This window comes from Trichosurus vulpecula, chromosome 8, assembly GCF_011100635.1.
Source record: "Trichosurus vulpecula isolate mTriVul1 chromosome 8, mTriVul1.pri, whole genome shotgun sequence".
NCBI lineage: Eukaryota > Metazoa > Chordata > Mammalia > Diprotodontia > Phalangeridae > Trichosurus > Trichosurus vulpecula.
Genome location: NC_050580.1, coordinates 125,156,052 through 125,179,660, shown reverse-complemented (window position 1 = coordinate 125,179,660; position 23,609 = coordinate 125,156,052). Strand labels below are relative to the sequence as shown.

The 23,609-nt window shown below is 40.9% G+C and overlaps 1 protein-coding gene across 1 annotated transcript in view; it reads right to left on the bottom strand.

Annotated features, from left to right (window-relative positions):
- Positions 1–23,609, bottom strand: part of LOC118829619 (NT-3 growth factor receptor) — a 164,297-nt gene that overhangs the window by 22,121 nt on the left and 118,567 nt on the right. Inside the window, exon 4 of the mRNA XM_036736568.1 lies at positions 2,431–2,499. Within this exon, the coding sequence (XP_036592463.1) occupies positions 2,431–2,499 (69 nt within the window). The remainder of the gene's footprint in view (positions 1–2,430; positions 2,500–23,609) is intronic.

Genomic DNA, 23,609 nt, shown 5'->3' with positions numbered 1-23,609 from the left:
CTGCTTGATTCCTTCTCAGAGGGGGATTTCTTTGTTTAATATATTTTTTTATTTAACAATGTGACAGAAATAAAATACTCAGTGGACATGGTAGTGATAATGCACTGACTTCCACTTGAGAAAATATCTTCATTCGTTCATAAGTCACTGATAGCTCACGGCTCTATTGATCACTGGTGAAGATGAATGCAGAATCCCATGATCCTCTGGGATAAATCTGACTTTTTTTTCAGTATATATCTATTGAACAACTGTTTCTAAAACTCCACAAAACAGGTCACCAGGGCAGCACACCATTGATTTCATGTCCAATTATTTTTCAGATGGAGCACTGAACGCTTTATCAATAATTCAGTAGGCTGTGGACCTTCGATGTCCCCAGAGAGATGCTATCCTGTTTCCCAGAATGAGTGGGACAGTGTCTCTGGAGCCCCAGTCTAGAAGCTCCCAATACAAACAATTCTTAACTAAATCACAATCTTCTTAATGGCAGTGACCGTGTCTTACACCTCACTATATTCCCAACCCCTAAAATAATGCCTTGTCCATGATAGATGCACAATAGACATTTTAGGATAATTTAGGCTACACAGACTTCTCTATTAAACCGAATGCACAGCCCATTGGCCCCTTCACCCTGCTGAGCCTCGGCAACATAAAAGACTTCAGATTATACACAATAAGATTGTCATTGAAAAATTAGAGCCTTTTTTACTCAGATACAAGTGGAATATCAAAGTGTACATATGGCTGAGCAAAAGCATAGTATTAGCAGGAAAGCAGACAATGGGACAGTGGAGGATTAATTTCTAAAGAAATTAACATTATGGTGTAGACTAAAGAAATGATATAGAATCACTGGACTCATGTTCAAATCTCCACTCGGCTATTTACAATTGAGGGTAACTAGAGGCAAGCTGTATGAGAGCTAAACGAGAGCTAAAGACCAGATCATCTCTGAGGTCCCCTCCATTTCTAAATTCTAGGCTTCCATGACAATTTCCTAAAGTCAATAGATCAAATTAAATAATACATCTTGCCATTTAGTATCTTTGACATTTTCTTATTCATTTAAAACCTTTCTATACTTAGTATTAACAGCACCACTAATGGAATCCTGTTTAGTTGTTTATAAGTAAAGATAGAGTCTCTGAATAACAAGCTATGGCAGGAGTCTTTAGCAGCATATCTCTGAGTTTCCGAGATATGTCACTAAAAATTAAAAAAAAGACTACAAGGCTTGCTACACCAGCATCAGGCACCATCACTCACCTAGTCCTCACGATCAAAGGCAAGGCAAACCCTAAGAAGGAAATGACAAACCCTACTAGGATTTGAATGAAATGGCAAACCCTCTCAGGATATGTTCCCTCTGTAAATCAAAGTACACCTGTATTTTCCCAACCAGTCATTCCTGTGGGTATAGAAGAGGCTCTTGATCCTCAGGATCCTTGCAGACAAGTAGTCTCTACTTGGTGAGATTGAATAATGGGACACAGGATGTAAATATTCCCTTCCCCACAAGCTGTGCCTCTCAAGGTATGATTATGACTCATGCATGCCCTTCAATCCTGACAGATGGTGTGAGGAAGGGGTGAAGGGCCAGCAGGCCAGGCATGAGTCCAGAGCACTTGCATCTTGGCAAAAACAATGGAGAAATTTACATTTTGAGAATTTGGACTGAGGCATTTTACTCAAGAGTCATCAAATAAAAAGGAACATGAGTAGGATTCCCAGAACCCAGAACTCTGGATTCCATTCATAAGATGAGTCTTCTCCAAGACATTCCCTAATTTATTCCATGCTCAAAAATAACACCATTGACTCTACCATCAGCATTTGCTTTGAGTTACTTTTTTCCAGAAGTAGTCATGCATCTCCATTCATCCATCTACTCTTACCCTGTTCCTACTGTAACTAATAATATGCATTTGCAAAATGGCTGGCTGAGGTTAAAGATGCTGTCATCAGTCATAGGACAGAACAGAGCTAACTGCCAAACACAGAAGAAGAGAACTGAAGACTAAACACATGACCTCGGCCTCATTAGCACCATCTCCAAACCACCAAATCTAACTAGCCACAGACCAGCAAACCAGGGCCCACATGGCAGAAGGATTGTTATCTTCTGAAAAGAGCTCTACCTAAACATGGATTTTTGCAAAAAAAAAAAAAAAAAAAAAAAACAAGCTATATAATGGATCTCTTTGGCTCCCACTGGACATAATAATTTCTTCCTGTCCAGCTGGGTAGATTGAAGACTTCAGCACTGTCCACATGTAGTCTCTTATCCTTGCTTTCCTGCTACCCTGAGTACATGTGTGCATGCACATAGACATACCCTGAGTGTGCATGCACATAGACATATGAAAACAAAAACACATGCACACACAGAGCTGCTTTCGAGAAAGGCCTTCAGGATGAACTTACAGTTCACGGAGACTCAACGTCTGGAAGAGTTGCCATGACAGTGTGGTAAGCCGGTTGCTGGAGAGATTTCTGCAAAATTAAAAATCAAAGCAAAAAATAAGAAAAGGGTTTTGTGACAGATAATTCCCTCTATACCAAGATCTAGTGATTTAACATCTTCCCTCCCAGGTTTACAGTTGAGAAGACTTTTACCAATAGTTGAGGTCATCAATCAGATCAGAATAGATTACGTTAGAGACTGGGGGAGGGGGAAGTGGCCATGAGGGGGGGAAGGAAAAGAATGACTTCTTAAAATAATTTTTGTAAAATGTAGAAATAATTATGGTGCTTTGATGTTTCCCCTGAATCCTCCACCCCCAGGAAAATGAGGAGGCTAACATACCCTGGACACAGGTGAGGGCAGGGAAACCTGACACAAAGGGAAAATGATTACTCTTTAAACCATAATAGTCACCATCAGAAAGCATTTATTAAGTATGCAGTCACAGTTGCGAATGCTCCTGGGCTAGACACTAGGAATGATTTGAAATATGAAAGGGTTCTCCTTGGTGAAGTAAAAATCCAGAAATACATATAGATACAAATGATGCCAGTGGCCGGTGGCTGTTTTCCATCTCAAAGCCAGTGGTACTAAGGTTTCATCTCACTCATTCCCAGTTTTAGTTGCCTTATATCACCAAAAGCCCTCACATTCTATGACTCTCTGTTTTCATCCAGTGGGAGGAATAATGAAATCATAAGTAAGTATTTGAAAATGAAAAATTTTAGAATGACATAATGGTGTTATTTAAGATGACTGTTGTATTTTATATATTATTAGCTGGTAGTTTGGACTTCCCATCTATATAATTGCCTATAAGATAAAGGCTAGATTCTTTTGCTTGGTACTTAAAACCCTTCACAATCTGGATCCAGCCTATCTTCCCAGCTCGATTATATGTTACTCCCTCTCACGTACTCTGTGCTTCAGCAAAGCCTACCTGCTGTTCTCACTCTCCATACAGGCTGGTGCCTATTCCTGGAATGCTCTCCCTGCTCACCTGTTCACGTCTCAGAACATGTAGCTCCCTTTAAGGCTCAAGTCCCATCTCCTTCAAGAGATCTTCCTCGATTCTTCCATCTGTTAATCCCTTAGCTCGCGAAATCCCAATGTATTTATTTTATTGTTTATTCTGCTTCTGCTTATTATGAGCCTGTTGTACCCCCCTAGTAAACTCCTTGAGGTCAGGAATTCTCTCACTTCACATCTGTGTCCCCTCATCCGGAAAAGTACATGGCACATGGAAGGTGCTTAAATGCTTGAATTTAATAAATGCTTATTGTCTGACTGAAATCCAAAGGCTTTCTAACGCTAAAGATTCTATAATCATGTTTGTTGGGGTTTTTTTTACTACTAATATTAAGCTAATTAAAAGTGAACAAGACTTACTTGTACTGCCACTAACTTTCTGTGTGATTCACTTCACCTCTTAGGCCTCGGTTTTCCTCATCTACACAACAAAGGTATTTGACTAATTCAGGGTTGAGAAACCTGCACCCTCAAGGTCACATGTGGCCTTCTAGGTCCTTGGGTGTGGCCTTTTGATAGAGTCCAAGTTTTACAGAACAAATCCTTTTATTAAGGAGATTTGTTCTGTGAGGTTTGGATTCAGTCAAAGGGCCCCATTTAAGGATCTAGAGGATCACACGTGGCCTGGAAGCCGCAGGTTCCCCACCCCTGTGATCTGTAAGAGTCCTTCCTATTCTAAAGTTACGTGATCTCATTAATATTGCCAACTCCTTCCCATGCTACAAATAGACAACGTCAGATATCACCTTGTTGACTAAGACCTCTCAGCTAAGTTGTTCACAGACCAGAATATTATGTTTATTTATACTATCTAGAAAATATTTCATGTCATAGGTCATTCTTCTCAGCCACAATCTTTCATAACGGATACCTATAGTCATCAGCAGATGTGTTTTTTAAAATGATCATTAGCCTTGAAGAGTAAACATACCCACATGTTATTGCTTTGCCTCAACAAGTTTTAATGTGAGAGCCCTTAATAAAGGTAGCATTCATGAGTGGCTGAGAAAGTGTCAACATAAGTGCCATCCAGTAATCTAATAATCTACTGATATGAATAAGCATTAGCCTTAATATATAATGAAAGAGATTTGTGTATATAGAAATCATAAGATAGAAATCTATTGTATTTATATATATATATATATATATGCTATATATAAATAATGACTACAATTACAGACATATAAATACACCAAAAAATTCAAAACTAAAGAAAGCACTAACTTCCAGGGGAAAAAATGTTTTTGGAAACTTTTAGTAAAGAATAGAAGCAACATATACAGCCTAAACAAATATTTTGACTAATTCATCAGATCAGCCTAAGATTGATGGAAAAGAAATAGAATAAGAAACTATTTTTCTTCCTTCTTTCTTATTTGTATATGTGTACATGTGGATGTTGATATAGATATGTGTATATGTATGTCTGTATGTCTTTCATATATGTGTATATATATGTATGTGTGTGTGTGTATATATATAATATATATATATATACATATATACATATATACATATATATATATATATTCTAAGTTGATGAACAGGCCAAGAGAGGGTATCTATCAAGGCCCATACAACACAATCTTTGCATATTGTCTCTCCATTAGAATGTGAGCTCCTTGAAGTCAGGGATCATGTTTTAAACTTTCTTCGTGTCCTCAGTGCTTAGCACAGTGCCTACAAGGGCTTAATAAATGCTTGTTAATTGAATGACTGATTGATTCGTGCAGATCATGTTCTCTATGGGACTTAGTAGATGGTGTTCATGAGTTGCAATTACCAAACTAATCATCACCCTACAGCCAACCGTAGGGTGATGAGGCTCTCCAAACTTAGCCAAGCAGGACCTGTCACAAGCTACACTCTCCTGGCGCAGGCTTTGAGAATCAATCAATCCACAAGCATTCATTAAGCACCTGCCATGTGGCAGCCATTGGGCTAGGGTGGCAGTAGGGGTTCAGTACAAAGAAAGAAATAATCCCTACTCACAAGGAGCTTGTGTAGAGGAGAAAACAAGAATATAAATAAATATGCAGAATGTAAATGTGAAGTTAATAAATAAAATACATACAAAGTAGTTAAATACAAAGACTCTTAGAGGGAAGGAGCTAGAATTTGGGAGGATCAAGAAAGGCTTCATGAAAAAGATGGTGTTTGAAGTGCATCTTAAAGGAAGAACAGGAGTCTGAGGCAAAGGTGAGAACCTGGAGTCACTTCCTTATCACAGAGACTCCTCGGATCAGAGATTCACAGAAGGGACCTCAGAGATCATTACTTCCATTCTCCTCATTCTACCGCTGAAGAAACTATGGTCCATATAAATTAAATAACTTGCCTAAGGTCACACAGCTGGTAAGAGGAAGAAATATCTCTCAATACACCTCCTTCTCTCCTGGGACCCTGCCACCCCTCCAGTGTAGTCCCTCATCACCTCATGCTTGGATTATTTCAATAACCTACTGATGGGTCTGCCTGCCTGACTGCCTGCCTGCCTGCCTCAAGTCTCTTCAAACTCCAATCCACCCTCCATTCAGCCACCAAAGAGCTTTTCCTAAATAGTTTAATCATATCACCACCCCCACTACTCCCACTCCAGCAGCTTTCTATTGCCTCCAGGAACAAATACAAGATTCTCTGCTGGGCATTCAAAGCCCTTTATAACCTAGCCCCCTCTTACTTTTCCAATCTTCTTACACCTTACTCCCCAATGCCCATTCTTCCATCCAGTGACACTGGCCTCCTGACTGTTCCACAAACAAGGCACTCTATTATTTGGCTCTAGGCATTCTCTCTAGCTGTAGAGCATGCCTCCAATGCTCTTCCTCCTCCATTCTGACTACTGACCTCCCTGACTTCCTTTAGGCACCAGCTAGAATCCCAGCTTCTACAGGAAGCTTTCCCCCACCCCCCCTTTATTCCCTTGCCTTCTGTCTAGTAATTATTTCATATACATTTCGTATGTAGTTTGCTTTGTATATATTTATTTGCATGTTGTCTTCTCCATTTGATGGTAAGCTCCTTGAGGGCAGGGACTGTCTTTTTTATTATTAAATATTATTTTTAATTTATGGAATAAAACAAGCATTTCCATAACACAGTACAATAAAAACAATGATTGCACATGAAACTGCAAATCTACTATGCACAGCTTGCAATTCCTTTCAAATATACAACAAAATTATCATGCTCCAACATTTATCACTTTCAGGGACTGTCTTTTGACTTTTTTGCATCCCTAGCACTTAGCACAATGCCTGTCACATAGATGATGTTTAACAAATGTTTAATTAATCGAGACAGGATTGAACCTGGGTTTTCCAACTCTTCAAATGCAGCATACTTTCCTCTGTATCATTCTGTCCCATCCCACAATGAGGTTATCAAAGGAGGAGTTTACTGGAGGATTAAAACATAAGAAAAGAAGAATTTCTTTTTATCCTCCATCCCCACCCAGAAGAACCCTCCAATAGGAGCTTCCTCTTCTCCATTCCCTCAACTCTCTGTCCCAGACTAAGGGATAGGTCTCATTTTACATACCTTGACTTTGTGTAGAGACCTTACTATACAATAACGGTATGAACTACTTGGGGCTTCGAAGATAGCCTGTGATAACATGTAAGAAATACAGCCATGTAAGTGATTCCAAAAGCATTGACCCAACTGCAAGGACCATGAATGCGATTGCTTTTAATTCTGCTGAATCTAACAAAAGTATCCTCCCCAACTTCTAGCGCAAAGCACTCCCTATCCTTGGAATAAAGGCTTTTTCCATCTATCCCCGTCCTATGCCATAGCCCTCCCTAAACAAACTCTCCCTTCTCATAAGACTTTAGGCACTCTATATTACTTTGAAAGACACCCTTCTCTTTTCTGAAACCTTGAAGAGCTCAATGAGGATTCAGTGCCAAGACCCAGTGAAGTAGAAATGTGGTGGGAATGGCTGTGGCCCTTAAAGGAGAGCGATGCAAAAACAACAACCCAGAGACTGTGAGGCCAGAAGACCAGTGTAACGGCAGCCTTCCTCCTTTCTGAGAATGAGAAGCGAGCAAGAAGAGAGCAGGGAGCAAGCAGGGAGTACAAACCAGTGTACAGGCTGCCAACAATGTCCTTTGCAAAGGTCATGTTTTGCTACATTAAGCAGAAATGTCAAGTGAAAATTGGATTCCAAAAGAAAGAAAATAACCGGCATTACAGGCAAACAAAGGATAAGAAATAGCATTATACAATTTAGGAGGATGGGGAGCCACTACATCTAGCTTACCAGGATGAGGGATGAGGAAAGTGGCAATTCCTAGGTGTGTTTCCCAAGGGAAGCTCTCTTGGGATTGTAGACCTAGAGCTTCAAGGGACCTTAGAGACCATCTAGTTCAAGCCCCTCATTTTATAAATGGTGAAATTAGATCCCAGAGGCATGCAGCAACTTCTCTAAGGTCACACGGCTAAGTGGCAAGATTTGAACCCAGGTCATGGGATTATAGGGTCATAGATCTAGAACTGGAAGAGACCCTAGAACCATCTAATTCAACCCTGTCATTTTACAGATGGAGAAAGTGATGATGTTCCTGGAGGCGAAGGGACTTTCGGATCAGTACTAGAGGTGACATCTGAATCCAGTTCTTTCCTGTTCACCCCTTGCCTCTCTTCTTTTGCCTTCCACTCCTAAACATCCACACCCATCTTGAACCAGAGAAGAAATGTTCTCCTCAATTATTCTGGCTTTGGGGTTATACTACATGTCTCATCTCCATTTTCCCTAGAAACTTCTGAGCCCCTACCACTGCCCAGTCTTCTCTCCTCCCTCCTAATTCTTTACAGTCTGGAATATTTCTTCTTAGAGGCAGCTAGCTAGTATAGAAAAGCACTGAACTTGGAATCAGGAAGACCTGAGTTCAAATCTGGTCTCAGAGACTCACTAGCTGTGTGACCCTAGGCAAGTCACATGACATCACTCAGCCTCAGTTTCCTCATCTGTAAAATGGAGATCATCATCATAGCACCTCCCACAATTGTTATGAGGATAAAATAAGATAATATTTGTAAAGCACTTTGCAAACTTTAAAGTACTATATTTTGTCATGGTTCGGTTGTTCAGTCATGTCCAACTCTTCGTGACCCCATTATGGAGTTTTCTTGGTAAAGAACCCAGAGTGGTTTGCCATCTCCTTCTCTACTAGATTAAGGCAAATAGAGGCTATGTGACTTGCCAACACAGCTAGTAAGCATCTGAGGCCTGATTTGAATTCAGATCTTCCTGACTTCAGGCCTGGTACTCTATCCACTCAGCCACCTAGATACCTCAACAAAATGCTATGTAAATACCAGCTATTATTTTATTATTAACATTGCCAGGATGAGGGGACTTCTTTTTCTCAAACCAAATTTCAATTTGTTGAATTGCTCAGAACCATATTTTTCTTCCTGAAAGATATCTGCCCTGCAGTGCTCCCAGGTGACCTCTTCTTAACAAACGCTCGGCATATCTCTAGTCAGCTTTCATCTGCAGACATTTATACAATTGCCCAGAATCACCATTGCTCCTGTACAGATGAGGAAGCTGAGACACAGGGTTTTAAAAAGACAGATCTGAAGTCTCCTGATGGGCTAGTGGCCAAGCCAAAATCAGAACTCGCTGTCTGGATTTTCTAGTTCGTACCTCACACACTGAGATTTACTGCCCCTGCATTTTCTTATTGATATTCTTTAATGAGCTGGTTACCCTGCTCATAAGATTAAGAACCATTCTGTCTCTAAGCCTTATAGTCTCCTCCCCCAGACACCTCCTCCACCCTGACAGATCCATTAATGTCTGCCACTGCCTTTTCTCTGGGTCCAATGGCCAGTTTCCAAATAACCTCATCATCTCTTCAGTGTGCCACTCTGAATTAATTGGGTGACTAAGATTTTATAAGTCAATGCATCAAACACTTTTCCAAAATCAGACTCCATGACATTTCTTTGCTTCGCATTTAGCAAATCATTTTTAAAATGAACCTAACAAAGCCATTAAGTAGACCTGATTTTTTTAAACAGGGTTCAGTCCCTTGTCCTATTCCCCATGGCCAGAGAGAGAGAGAGAGAGAGAGAGAGAGAGAGAGAGAGAGAGAAGCACAAACATTTATTAAGTCTTCAAGGGGTTGCAATCCCTAGACCTGCCCTCTTTGCATAAATCTCTTAGCAGGGGGACTTTCCCAGGTCTCTTTATGGGAATACATATTCCCCATTTAACTGGTGGAAACCTGGGAGCAAACTCTCCAAAAGAAGAGACAGATTCTCTATTTAACAAACAGAAACATGGGGATAGACATCAGTTGAATGGCTTGCTCAAAGGAAAGCCAACCATAGTGGTAGTGAAGCACCTGGGGATATCCCCAAACTCCCTCAAACAAGGCTACCCCTAAATTCAAGGTCCACTGTTAGAACTCCTCAGCAAAAAAAAAAAAAAAAAAAGAGCTCCTGAGCTATAATTTTTAGTGAATATGAACATACATCTGAGTGGCCTGACTCTGTCATCCTACCAAATGATACCAAGGAATCCGAGGGGGACATTAAAATAAATCCTTGAAACCAGGGTCCCTGGACTCCCACAAATGTAACCCTGGAGGACCAAACCTCACAGAGTATTTGGTTCCTATTACTAATAAACCAGCCAGGATGAATTCTGTTTGCCCCAAGAGGAAAACCATTTTGAGTCTGGGTGGTTAAGGCAGGGCAAGAACACCTAAACACAGACTGTGATGTATTCCCCTGTTGACTATTAAATGCCTTCTGGGACCTTTTGGGACTCAAGGGAGTTCTATCAGGGCACCCTTTGTTTACATTCTATCTCTTTAGAGATGCCCACTGGACTGCTAGGTCCCCATAGGGTTTCTTAACCCAGAAGGGATAATTGATGGGGGAGTAAGGTTTATCTTTCATGGAGGGAGGGAGGGAACAGTAGGAAATAAAGAACTAAAGATGTGAATACTTTTTATCCCAAGGGCAACAGAAAGTGACAGTTGGTAAATTCTGCTACCGGAGAGCTAAGCAAATATTAAGGCTATATGGCTTCAGTTTGTCCAATAACTGCCAAGGAAACACCCCATAGGGCCTGCTCAGTCATTTCTTCCCAGGTCCGTCATCGCCTATAACCTCACTTTTTTTTTTTTTAAACCCACTGAGTCCAGGCCTCAGTTCATCGTTGCCCCCTTCAGGTTTAGAGTGACCACCACATTCCCTTGATTTCCTAGAGTTCTAGCTAAGCTAAGAACCTTATGATTCAAAACTGGAAAGGACGTTTAGGGTCATCTAGTCCAGCCACCACATTTTATAGATGAAAAAACAACAACCACTGAGACTGAGTGACTTAGTCAAGATCGTCCAAGTTAAATAGTCATGTTGGTATTCAAACTCAGGTCCATGTTACTTTCACCATATAGTGGAAAAAACAAAACTTCAATTTTTAGTCTTTTGCTTCCCCCTCCTTCTTACCTCACCCCAAAAAAATTATATAATCTTCCCCAGGCTTTTGTTTTAAAAGAGTTAAATGCTTTTAAATATGGAGATAAATAACAATTTAAAAATGAGATTATTGTACGCTATCAGTTAATTCTGGGCCTACATACAAATAGATTTAGATTTAAGCCTTAAGGGGGCACCTGAAATCTCTAAAGCAAGGGGCATCTTATTTTAATTCCTCCCTCTCTTAGCTTTCTTTCTTCTTTTTCAGAGTTTCCCAAGTCATCATTGTCCATATCACATAGATCCCCTCTACAATACCTGGAAGTAAGACATGGTAGGACAAGATTAGAGAACAGAGGACTGCAAAACACCTGAAGGGAGGCAATGTACCATAGTACCAACAAGCCATAGTTCATTAGATCCAAATTATAAAGGGCCTTGAATGCCAGGCTAGGAAAGTTTGCATTGTATTCAGTAGGTAAAGGGAAAGGTTTTGAGGAGAAGAGTTACAGGAAATCAGCATAATCGAAGTAGTGCATTATGAAGATTACTTAACAGCCTGTGAAGGTTCAATGGGTGACCTTGAATTCCATTTCCCCTTTTCTTATAACAGGAAGCAAAATCCAAAAGCAAATTTTGTATTCAGCAATAAAGTTACTGATGACCTTGAAGGCAGCAACTTTAATAAAGTTATAGGGATGAGATCCAGATTGCAGAAAACTAAGGACGGAGTGGGTGGAAAACAAGAGAGTACAGACTATTTTTTCTGAAAGATTGGCAGCAACAAAAGAGAGATAGGACAGAAGCATGAGGGGATTTCTGGTTGGAAGGAAAGGTTTCTGAGCTGCATGGATGTTTGTTTTCAGAATTAGGGAGACTTGACTGTGTTTGTAAATAAAGGGAAGGAATGGGAGAGACAGAGAGACAGAGGCAACAGAGACAGAGAGACAATAGCTCAAAAAAGAAAGCGAGAGAAAGGAGAAAGATTGGGAGAAACTGGATCAAGGACATAGTTGGAGAGTTTAGACTGGAGGGAAAAAAAGACTAGTAAAGATATAATCCTGTCCAAGCTACTTTAGTTCTCTCTCATCCATCTCCCAATCCCCTTTGGGTTCTAAATAAAAGAAGCAAATAGAAAAGCTTTCCCCATCATTCACAACCATGAAAAGCATATTGCTTCCATATCTCCTCTGTTCCATTTCCTAAGAGCTCTGGGAACTATGGCTGGCCAAACACAATCTGTAGACCTCACTTTCACCCCTCTGAAGTAGGGGCTACACATCAGCAGAGGGGGTTGCATTTCTAAAAGGGAATGGAGAGTCACAAGCAAAATATATGCCTATCAGAATCCCAGTGTCAAGCCAGGAGGTCATTCCAGCTAAATACACTGCCTCTAAATGCCCTGTGGCTTGATGCCAGCTGTGGCAGGAGTCCTATGGGCCATCTCCTTTCCAGTTCAGTGCCCATGGGCACTGAGGCTTGTTCTGCTATCAGGATCCCTGGGCTGGAAACGAAAATCAGTTGGCAGAGTCTGACTTCAAGGAAATTGCAGCTCTATAGCTTTAGCCTTCATCTGGTTTGATTTTTCCCTAAATAAATTGCAGCAAAAGTAGGGTGAGGATGGGGTTGGCTATTTAAACTATTTTATGCTGAGTGGTTCATTAATGAACATTAATGAACTCATCATCTTTTCCCAGAAACCTGCCCATTCCTCTAACTTCTCTATTTCTGTTGATGGCACCACTATCCTACCAGTCATCCAGGCTTGGAAGCACAAGTCATCTTTGGCTCTTCCTCCATATTCATTTCCCATACCAATAAATAAGCATTTATTAAGTGTCTACCATGTGACAGGCATGGTGCTAGGTGCTAGGGATACAAATACAGAAGTGAAACAAGCCCTGCCCCCAAGGGGCTTACAATCTATGTCCCATCAGTTACCAAGTCTGGGACCTCTATAATACCTCAAGCATCCATTCCCCTTTTGTTTCCCCATTCCTACCATTAATTATCTTAATTCAGATCATCATCTCTGTCATTCCTTCCTGGACTCTGCTTCTGACTTTCTCAACTCTTTATGACCCTTCAGCTGCCTTCTTACCCCGGAAGTTTCCTCTTCCCCTAAAACCCCATTCTCCCACCGGTAATTTCCTCCTGGAACCTCTATGTGGAGGAAGGGCTTAGACCAGCCATCCTTTAATTCTGTCCTGCTATGTTTCTTACTCTGAAGACTTCACCATGGTGCTCCCTCCCCACCACATCTTTTCAGCTCCTTATTATGTGCTGTCTTCCCCAATTAGAATGTAAGCTTCTGGAGGGCAAGAACTGTCTTTCCTTTTGCTTGTATTTGTATCCTCAGTACTCAGCACAGTGCCTGCCAACATAAGTAAGCCCTTGTGGCCTTGCTGACTTCTTATTCAGACTATTCAAACTACTGTAATAACTTCCTAACCAGTTTTCCTCTCTCTTTCCTCTCATCCCTACAATCTTTTCCTCAACCTGCTGCTCGAGCGATCTTCTTAATGCAACAAGTGTTGATCTTGTTAATTCTTCTCAAAAATCTTCTGTGCTCCCCATTATCCATACATTAATAATTCCTGATTCTAGAATTTAAGACTTTCTATAATCTTTCTGCTAGCCTTGTATTAAACTTGTCTTCATTTTTATCTTCTTTCTAAAATGGATTACTCTGCATCATACCCTTGTCTCATTTTTGTTCTTCTCTTTGTTCATAGAGTTCCTGATGCTGGAAATGGACTCCTTTGCCCATATCACTAATTGTTGAAGTCCTTCCATCTGTTAAAGCCCAAATCACTTACCACCTCCCCCAGGAAGCCTTCCCTGACATCCCCAGATGAAAGTGAGGTCTCTCCTCAAATTTTTCACAGTCTTCTACCTAACTCCCTCAAACTGATTGCATTTTTTCTTTGTATAAATCAGTGTCTAGGGCCCCACCCAAAGAATCTGGACTCACACGGAGCAAGTCCAATCCTGTCAGCCAATCGATAGAGGAATCCATGGGAAAAGATTGAGAGAAATTGGATCAAGGACATAGTTGGAGAGTTTAGATTAGAGGAAAAAGACTAGTAAAAACATACCCCTGTAGAGGAAAGACATACCCAAACTTCCTGTTTGACTCATTTCCTTACACACACACACACACCCATAAGACTACTTCATGAAATTTCTTCATACACTCAGGGCATAGCTTGTATCTTGGTTTCCTCAAATATGTGCAAAAGAAGTCCCTGATTCCCTTACAAGTATTTAAGGTACCAAACACAAATTGGGCATTGGAAACCCTTATTCACATAAAGGCATAAGATATAACAGATACAAAGAAGTCCATAAAGAGATACAGAAAATATATTAAGCACTCAAATAGCCCATCAGCCCCTCTCCCCCAAGAGAATTGAACTTAGCAGAAGCTATCAGGTATATTTGCTGATATTCCAGTGAAGTCCCACTTCCCCATAGGGTATTAAACAGACCCTTCCAGACTCAAAATACCACCCTGTAATCTAGTCTTTCCTGTGAGAAGGAAACAAGCATTTATTAAGCACCTCTTGTGTTCCAGGCACTATGCTAAATGCTTTATAAATATCTCAAATGATCATAACCGCTATTCTAGAAGGTAGATCCTATTATCATCTCCATTTTACATTTGAGAAACCTGATGTAGACCTGAGACTCTGGGCAAATCACTAACCTAAGGTTAAGTGACTTTCCCAAGGTCACAAAACTAGTAAATGTCTGAGTCTAGATTTGAACTCAGGTTTTCCTGACTCCAGCCCAGAAGTCTATCTACTATATCACCTATCTGCTTCATACTTGGGGGATCCTTAAAACAAGTAACCCCCTTCCCATTAGGCCTGTATGGAGTAGCTCACTGACTTTGCTCTCCAAGTAGGAAGCTATGCCAGGACAGCATAGAATATCTGTTTCTTGTTCTAAGGAGCATGATGCATCATTAAATTCTCATCTCTCTCCAGAAGTTCCAACTTAGGAACCTGAGAAATCTCAAATCCACTAGGCAACCCCAAAGCTGGTGATTCCCCAGGGAATCTCCTTTCTCTGGCTAGAATGCTAGTTTCTGGGATCACACAGCCTAGGTAATTCAAAATCTCTCCCCCTCTTCTGCACAAGATTGAGTATTCACAAATCTTATCTGTTAACTACATTCTCAGGCTGACTACAAGCACATATCTATCACTGGAATGAGTCACAATCAACCATTTCTGAGAAGCTAGTAGAGGTTTCCCATCTTCTCCCAATGTACATGTCCATGCTGCTGCATTCCATCCTATCTTTGGAACATGGAAGCGGAAGAGAATCCAAAAGAAAGCAACTGGCTCACTTTTATAGACCAGGGAGTGGGACAGCTGATTCTCAGTCAGCCAATCATCAAGAAGCAGCTTCCATCTGTGAAAGCCAAATCATGACAGCTCCAGTGGGCGTGCTCACATTCCATGGGGAGGGGCCCTTAGATAGAGCCAAACAAACGGTTACATCTTGTAATGGCATCAAGTTGATTAGGGAACTCAAATTGATTTAAGGATTCCCCTTAACCTTGTATGGCAGTTCAAAGGATCACAGGTTTACAGCTTGAATGAATCTTAGATATTGTGTAGTTCAACCTTTCCATTTTATAGATGAGGAAACAGGCCTAGAAAGAAGAAATGACAAGCCCTAGATCACACAAGTAGCAAATATTAGAGCCAGGATTTGAACCCAGATCTTTTGATTCTAAATCTAGTTCCCTGTCTCATGTACTATTCTGTCTCTACTAAATAAAAATAGATGTGTATGTGTGTACACACACATACACATATATACATATATTTACATAAATTTGTGTCTATACACATATATTTATATAATAGAGATGACATGATACATGCTCTACCATGTATATGTGTTTATGTACATATGTATACGTGTATATATCTTAGAAGAGTACTCATTCAATTAGATTAGTCTATAAATAAACTTGACAAGATTATAGGACATGGACTTTCATCTAAAGGGCATCTCATGGAAGTAGACATGCACCCTGTATCCTTAGCGAAGGGCACAGAAAACTTGATTGGTTCCTACTATGTGAGAATGCCTCCACATCGATTAATGGTTGAGAGCCAGGAGTAAGAACCATGCTTTCTCTATAAATTTGCTCAGCAACTTTTTGTCATGCATTATCATAGGCTTCTTCTCCATAGGCTTTCAGACTGCAGTATGCAGATTTCTCCCTCCTCTTTCTACCCTAATCGCGTAAAAGTGGCTTATAGAAGAAGCCCATGGCAAGAAGTACACGTTAGCTCAGGGAGTCAGAGGTTTTCAAAGCTCAGGTTCCTAGTTGCCTTCTGACTTTCTGTTTCATTTTCTGAGAACATCTCAGAGACCAGAGTTCCTGAGAATATACCTTTCATGGGGGGGTTATCTCATGGGTCATTCCAAGTTCAAAAGTTCTCCAGAGATGAGAGCTTTGAAGTTCATTGTAAGGTGCTCTTGAGAACCTGATGAGCTTGGGAGTTGAGGTCCACGGACAGTCCCGTGGGAAAAAGGAATTATCTGAGGCTACACAGTCCGGCTCAGGTCCTCCTCCTCTGATAAGGCAGGCTGTGAACAGCACATGCCCCTTTCCAAATAAGCACTGGACACGAGTTGTCCATGAGCTGTGATGCATAGCCCTGGGGCTCCTGATAGGCTTAGAGGATCGTGCACGAGCTTGCTTGCACCCAGAAATGAAGGCTAGTACTGCATAAAAATCCTGCTTGCTGTAACAATAAATGGAGTTGCTTTCACCTTGACTCCCACCTCATCATTGCGTACCGAGACAGGTCCTTGCTGGTCAAGGACTACCAGGGGTGAGAGGACCCCAACAGTTTATCACTGACCTCCCAGATAGAGATTTCCTCAACACCTGACTATTTGGGGGAAGAAGAAGACTGCCAAGAGAGGATTGCCCAAAGCTGTCATCCTGAAGCCATGTCATGGGGAAGGTGGGTGAGAGAGAAGAAGAAGTGGTAGATTAGGAGTTTGCTAAGCCCACTATTTGCCAAGAATTACTTGGACAATGCAAGTTCAATTTGAAGAGGAATTATTTCTTTAGCCATCTTCCAAAGCCGTCTGAAAAGGAGTATAGTGGGCCAAATTTAAGTGCTTTGTGTGCCTATATTTCTTCATGGGCTCCTGCAAGTCCTTTACATCTTACGCATTTTTGTTAAGTAAAACAAAAGCTATCCCACACACAAAACTCGTACTTTCCTTTGAGTTCCTAAGAGTTGGGACCCCTGTTGCCTATACTTAGGGAAACCTAGACATGAGCCTTACTTAAGATTTGCCCAAAGTAAAACTCCAATATGGAGTCATGACTGCAAAGAGATATAGCTATCTCTTTGGGCCAGATTCCCACAGCCTTTGGGGACCCCAAGAGTCATGAGTGAATATACATGTTTTTTCTCTCCTCTCAAATTATAAGCTTCTTGAGAGCAGGAGTCATAGTTATGTTTGTATTCCCAGCACCAGTTCTTCACATGTGTTGGGCATTTAAGAAGCCTTGTCAAATTGATTTGAATTGGAACAAACATAGCTTCTATAATCAAATCCCAAATTATATAAGTCATGCCTCAGCCTCAGATTAGTGAACTGGAGGCAAGTTTCCTACTCTAGTCCTTGCACTCACCTAGACTATTTGCAAAAGCCAATGGCAAAGACACTCATTAGAGATGAACCACTATCAAGGGGGAAAACACAATGACGAACCAACAAGGGCTTACACACGCTTCCTTTTTATTCAATAAATCTGCCCAAGAAAGAGGATGGGAGGATAGAGACACTGGGAGTGAGAGTCAGTAGAAGGCTGGTTGAAGGGCACATCCTCAACTCAGTAAATAAGTCAGGCAGAAGTGGTCAGTTGCAATTGCCCCTTCAAGAATGAAGGAAAGGTTTGCTTTTTTTTTTTTACTCTCTGTATAGCCCCCTCCATGGACCTACTTATTAACAGGCAAATCCAAATGATTTTCTTGTAAATTATTTAAACTGTTTCTTCATCCTCCTCTTTTGCTTCCTGTAAAATTTCATGATTGATTATTTTTTTTAAATCCAACTTGTCAAGAGGACAGGAGAGGCTTCATGGGAAGGGCTGTACTTGAGCTGAGTCTTGAAGGAAAACAGGGTTTCTGAGAGACACAGCAGAGGAGAGGGGGCATCCCAGGTACTGAGGGCAGCCAGTAGAATGGAAGAGAGATGAGAGATAGAGCCATATAGGTGAGAAACAGCAAAGCCTGCTGGGTTTAAGCATAAAGTGCATAGAAGAAAACTATATAAAATAATAATGCCTCACTGAGTACCCTCTGGATGACTAGCAACTCAAGCTCTTTGGAGAGTGTGATGTTGGTGAAATCTCACTACATCTATCCAGCCCCAGCCAACTGACCACTCCATTTTCCATCCTTACTACCCAGCACAAGCTGCAACTCCTGCCTCTGTACTCCCTCAACTAGACCTCCCACTCCCACTCTGATTTGTGAGAGCTCCCTACCTCTTGCTGGACTAAGTCACCCAATTAAACCATCTTTTTGCCATATCATTGTACAATACTATATCCCCTCTTTTGCCCAGCCTTCTATTTTTGGCTCTGGGAACAGTGATGAGATCAATACTACCATTGCTTCTGGAAAGGACACATTATTAAATTGCCCTATGTTTCTACTCACCCTGCCTATGACTCTATCCTTTCTCAGTCACCATTGCTTTATTTGTGTTACCTCCCCCTTTTAACATATAAGCTCTTTGAGAGTAGACAGTAGTTTCTTTTTGTATTTGCATCCCCCCCATATTCAGCACAGTATATAGTAGTTGCTTAATAATTGCTTTTTTTCACCCACTCCTATCTATATGACATCACCAGAAAACTACTGTATTTAAAAAAAATGTTTCTTGGGATCTTTAAAAAGCACTGCATGGTCTCCCAAATGTCATTCAACCCACTCTCTCTTATTCTATTCTGGGCCTGGAATCGATATAAAAATATATGTATTAATAGACCACCTCTATGGAATGTCCATCCAACTTCATACCATAGTCTGAACAATAGCCATTCTTCATCCACTTGGTTTTTCTTGTATGGATAGTTAGACCAGACTCGATTTTGAGTAATTGTGTATCTCAGGCTAGTATTCTCTGAAATGGTATAGGGCTGGGTGCAGTTAACACAGTGTCATCCACAAAGAAGAGAATCTGAAGGATGCTCATAATATATAGGTTCATTCTACCTCCATTTGTGCTCTGCTGCAAACATTACTTTGTTTTATGCTTCCCTTAATATTAAGACTCAAAAAGTCAAAGAAAGATTTCTAGGTCAACTACTAGCCATATGCAAAGGGAAAGAAACTAACTGTAGCTCTCCAAGACTTCTCCCTCTCTTTTCTCCTTTGACACTAGCCACTCATTCCAACTTATCAACATTTTTACCATGATCAGGAAGCCAGGGAACTTCTTGATCTATGGGACAGAAAGGAAGCAGATATTGCCAATAGCTTTATCAAACACATTAATTCTTCTCCCACTCAAAGGTTACCTATAAATGATATCTAAAACAAGAGAGAAGCCAAATTCCTTGGCTGGCATTACTATAGATTAAAGGTGCATAGTTTTAGAGCTGGAAGAGACCTTAGAAGTAATCTAGTCCAACTCTATCATTTTACACTGAAACTCAGAGAGGTTGAGTAATTTTCCCAAAGTCACACAGGTAGTAGGTGGCAAAGCTAAAATTTAAACTTGGGTCTTGTGAGTCCAAGTTCAGCAATCCTCCATTGCTTCCAAGTTGAATGGCTCAGAAAAAAGAATAGTGAGAAAGCCAGATAAGGTTTCAAGATGGCAGAGGAATACAATAATGAGGAGGCTAGTTACCTCGGTTTCTTTACCCCTAGAGAAAGTCTCATGCTCTGAGCTATGCTGTAGGCTATTTGAGGTCTTAGGTAGAGAGGACACAAAATGGCCAGGAAAAATGATGCTGTGTCACAAGGCCAGTGGTAGTTACTTCCTTAACTACATGTTTTAGGTCTTTTCCTATTCCCTTGGGCATACCTATGTTAGAGGTGATGAGAACCCAACAATATGGGGCAAGAAGGTTATGAAAAGATCTCAGTGGAGACAAGATATTCATGGAAAAGGCACAGTAGGGGCCCAGCACAAGCACCCGGCAGCAGAGTGAGCATCTGTCCCCTTCCTAATACTTTCCTCACTACCCACCTATTATGGAACCTTTCTCCAAGCTGCCATCTGTATCCTGACCTCTCCTCTGCTATTAACCAAGTCAGGCTAATACATAACTCAGGCCAAAAGCCTGATGGGTTCAGGCACTTCCAAATTACATCATCCTGAAGACCTATTTTGTCTCATTTCAACCATATCAGAAAGAAAATCTGACCTCTAAGGCATCAATTCTAGCTACTAGATGGGTCTCTCTTCACCATGACTTCTAAAACCTTCCAACTCAGTTAAGAGCCTTTCTCTTTAATGGAAAATTTACCATCCTTACTTGGCAAATCAATTCCAGTTTCCACCTCTTGGGTCTTCCCCATTGCCCAGTAGGAAGGTAACTCTAGCCCTTCATCACATGTCAAACTCCACACCCCAGGCTCCACTGAACTCTCCAAGAGCACCAGTCTCCTTATAGATGCCAATTCAGCCATGGTCTTGGCAGCATCACAATAAGCACCTCTGGCCTTCTGACCGGAAATGTTAATGAGTTAGTGAAGCAGGGGCCAAGGACTGAATTCATGAGCTGGGCATTTAAGAACTGGCAGACATCCTCAGCTTCCCACTCCTTAATGGTGTGAAAGTCTTTCCAGTATGTCAGCAGAAAAATCTCTGGTTTTTCAGAGACAAGGGACAAATACGCACAAGGTATTCTGGGCACAGCAAAGATTAAGGTTCTCTCCAGTCCAGAAGAGCTGAAAGTTTCTAAATTCTCAGTCAGTTGTTCTGTGCCTCCAAACAAGAGTCCACACTTTAATATTCTAACAGCAAATGAACAAATGGATAGATGAAATTTTATTAAGTTCTTAATATGTGTAAAAGCATATAGTAGAACTCGGTATCACCTCCCCTAACTACACACAAACATATATACACATAACATCTACCTGACCTACTTTACCTACTATTTAACCAATACAAGCCAAATCCCTTTAGAATAACTGCAACTAACAATGAAAATCTCTAAGTCCCAATTAGTAGTCTGTTGATTGACATTAATGTTTAATTCAATTCAGCAAACACTTAATAAGCCTCTGCTATGTAGGGGCTTCTTAGTAAAATACTCAATACAATAAAATTCCATTACAACAAAAAAGAGCCAACTGCAATGAGATTTAGCCCATAGTATATACTTTCCTGAGGGCCTAAAACATTTTAAACTTGGCACATCCATTGTACAATCTTCCCTGAAGTTGATCTTCCCTAAAGTCACTTAGACAAAAGAAGTTCACTTTTAAGTGCTGCACATTAGATTTGGGAACATAGCCATACACTAGCTTCATTCTAGGATAGCCCTTACTCCATAAAAAGACTGCTCCATGAAGACAAACTCTGGTCCCTGAAAAAAGCCCTTGAAAAGTCCATTCTGTTTGCTCTCGCTGTTTATACCAGACCTCGAATGTTACTGAGACTCCTTTCGGGGAATTTTGTTCCTTGGGAGTTTCTTTTAAGACAAATTAGCCAAACGCTAATTGCCCTAGAAGCACATGAAGTACTATGTGGAGTCCTGGGTGAACTCCAAGCAGCAGATGCCATTCCCACCCAACCAGCCATTCCCATGGCTTTCAAGCAGGCAGCGTTATCCAGAATAGACTGAAGGAGAACAGAGCCCCACTGGCCAAAGAAGAAGGTCCAAAACATAAAGAATGGGGTGGTGCTATAGTCCAGACATTGTGATTGTTTTCGGGTTTGGTTTGGTTTGTTTCTTCCAAGTGCAATCTATATCAATAAGAGCTGGGGTGAGAACTGAAAAAAAAACTCACAGTTCTGGGAAATTATGAAGCAATGATTCCCCTCTGCTGATAAGCTCATGACTAAAACCAATCCAAAGAAGGAACCAGTTAGGGGAATCAGACCACACAAATCAGCCAAGCTATGAAATATATCACCAGGACTGTTAAGGGAGCTGATGGTATTTACTAAAGTATCTGAAAGTGTTATTGTGACTTGAAACAACTTGAAGTTCAACGGGAGAAGAGAGAATGTGAGAGGAGGGCACAAATTGGCCAAGAGAATTGGGGTGGGAGGAGAGCTGAGAGGGTACAAATGCATAATGAGTAGTAACCCAAAAATGCAAAGATAATCATGCTAATTGCCACATCTAATGTGTCCTTACTAAGTGTGCCATTGCTTTGATAATGGGAAAGTCTGCCATTCCCCAGAATATAACAAAACTATGATCAGAAAACTACGCTGAGGGTTGTTTAAAAAAATAGAAATGGTGTCAGAACAATTTTGTGGTCTTCATCCCAACTTCAGAGAGAAGAAAAAGAAGGAGGAGGAGGAGGAGGAAGAGGAGAGGAGAAGAAGGAGAAGAAGAAGAAGAAGAAGAAGAAGAAGAAGAAGAAGAAGAAGAAGAAGAAGAAGAAGAAGAAGAAGAAGAAGAAGAAGAAGAAGGAGGAGGAGGAGGAGGAGGAGGAGGAGGAGGAGGAGGAGGAGGAGGAGGAGGAGGAGGAGGAGGAGGAGGAGGAGGAGGAGGAGGAGAAGAAGAAGGAGAAGGAGAAGAAGAAGAAGGAGAAGAAGAAGAAGAAGAAGAAGAAGAAGAAGAAGAAGAAGAAGGAGAAGGAGAAGAAGGAGCAGAAGAAGGAGAAGGAGAAGGAGAAGAAGGAGAAGAAGAAGAAGAAGAAGAAGAAGAAGAAGAAGAAGAAGAAGAAGAAGAAGAAGAAGAAGAAGAAGAAGAAGAAGAAGAAGAAGAATGAAGCAATGAATGAATCAGAGTAGCTAAAGAGAACATAGTGTTCTATATTTGGACTTAAGGAAAAACACATATACAGCATCTCATAAAATTTTACTTACCAAATTAGTTTAAATTGGCTTGGATTAAAACATGCCACCATGAAATAAAAACGAGCTGGAAGATTATAGACAGATGGTAAAAAGAAACAAAGACATGTCCAGATGTGAAAAGGCACCTTGTCAAAGGCTATAGGGTCACTGCAAGGACTTCTGGTAACTAATGTCTTAATCGATAGGAACAGGAGTTAACTGTGCCATACAGAAAACTGGCAAGAGGAGCCTGAAGTGAGAGCAGACAAGGATAGAGGAAGGAACTGTTCATCACTGGTGACCTGGAATGAAATGAACAATTTATGATTCCACTAACAAAGATAAAAACTAACCTATATAGGTTGACTCAGTTTGATCCTTTAATGAAACAATCATTTGTTCTGTTTGAAAGAGCAAGTGCATATATAAGAGGCTGACAATTGGGATCAGGAATCTCCTCTAAGTGAGGTCCTAGGACGCTCTCTGTAGGAGTGGGTCAAATCTGGACTCCCATATCTAACCCTGCCTACAACACAGCTATCTCAGAAGCAGAAGTACCTAGGAATCTAGCATAGCTATGAGACCAGTGGGGTAAATGAAAAACAAGAAATGAGAGGTGTCTACACTGTGAGACAATAAC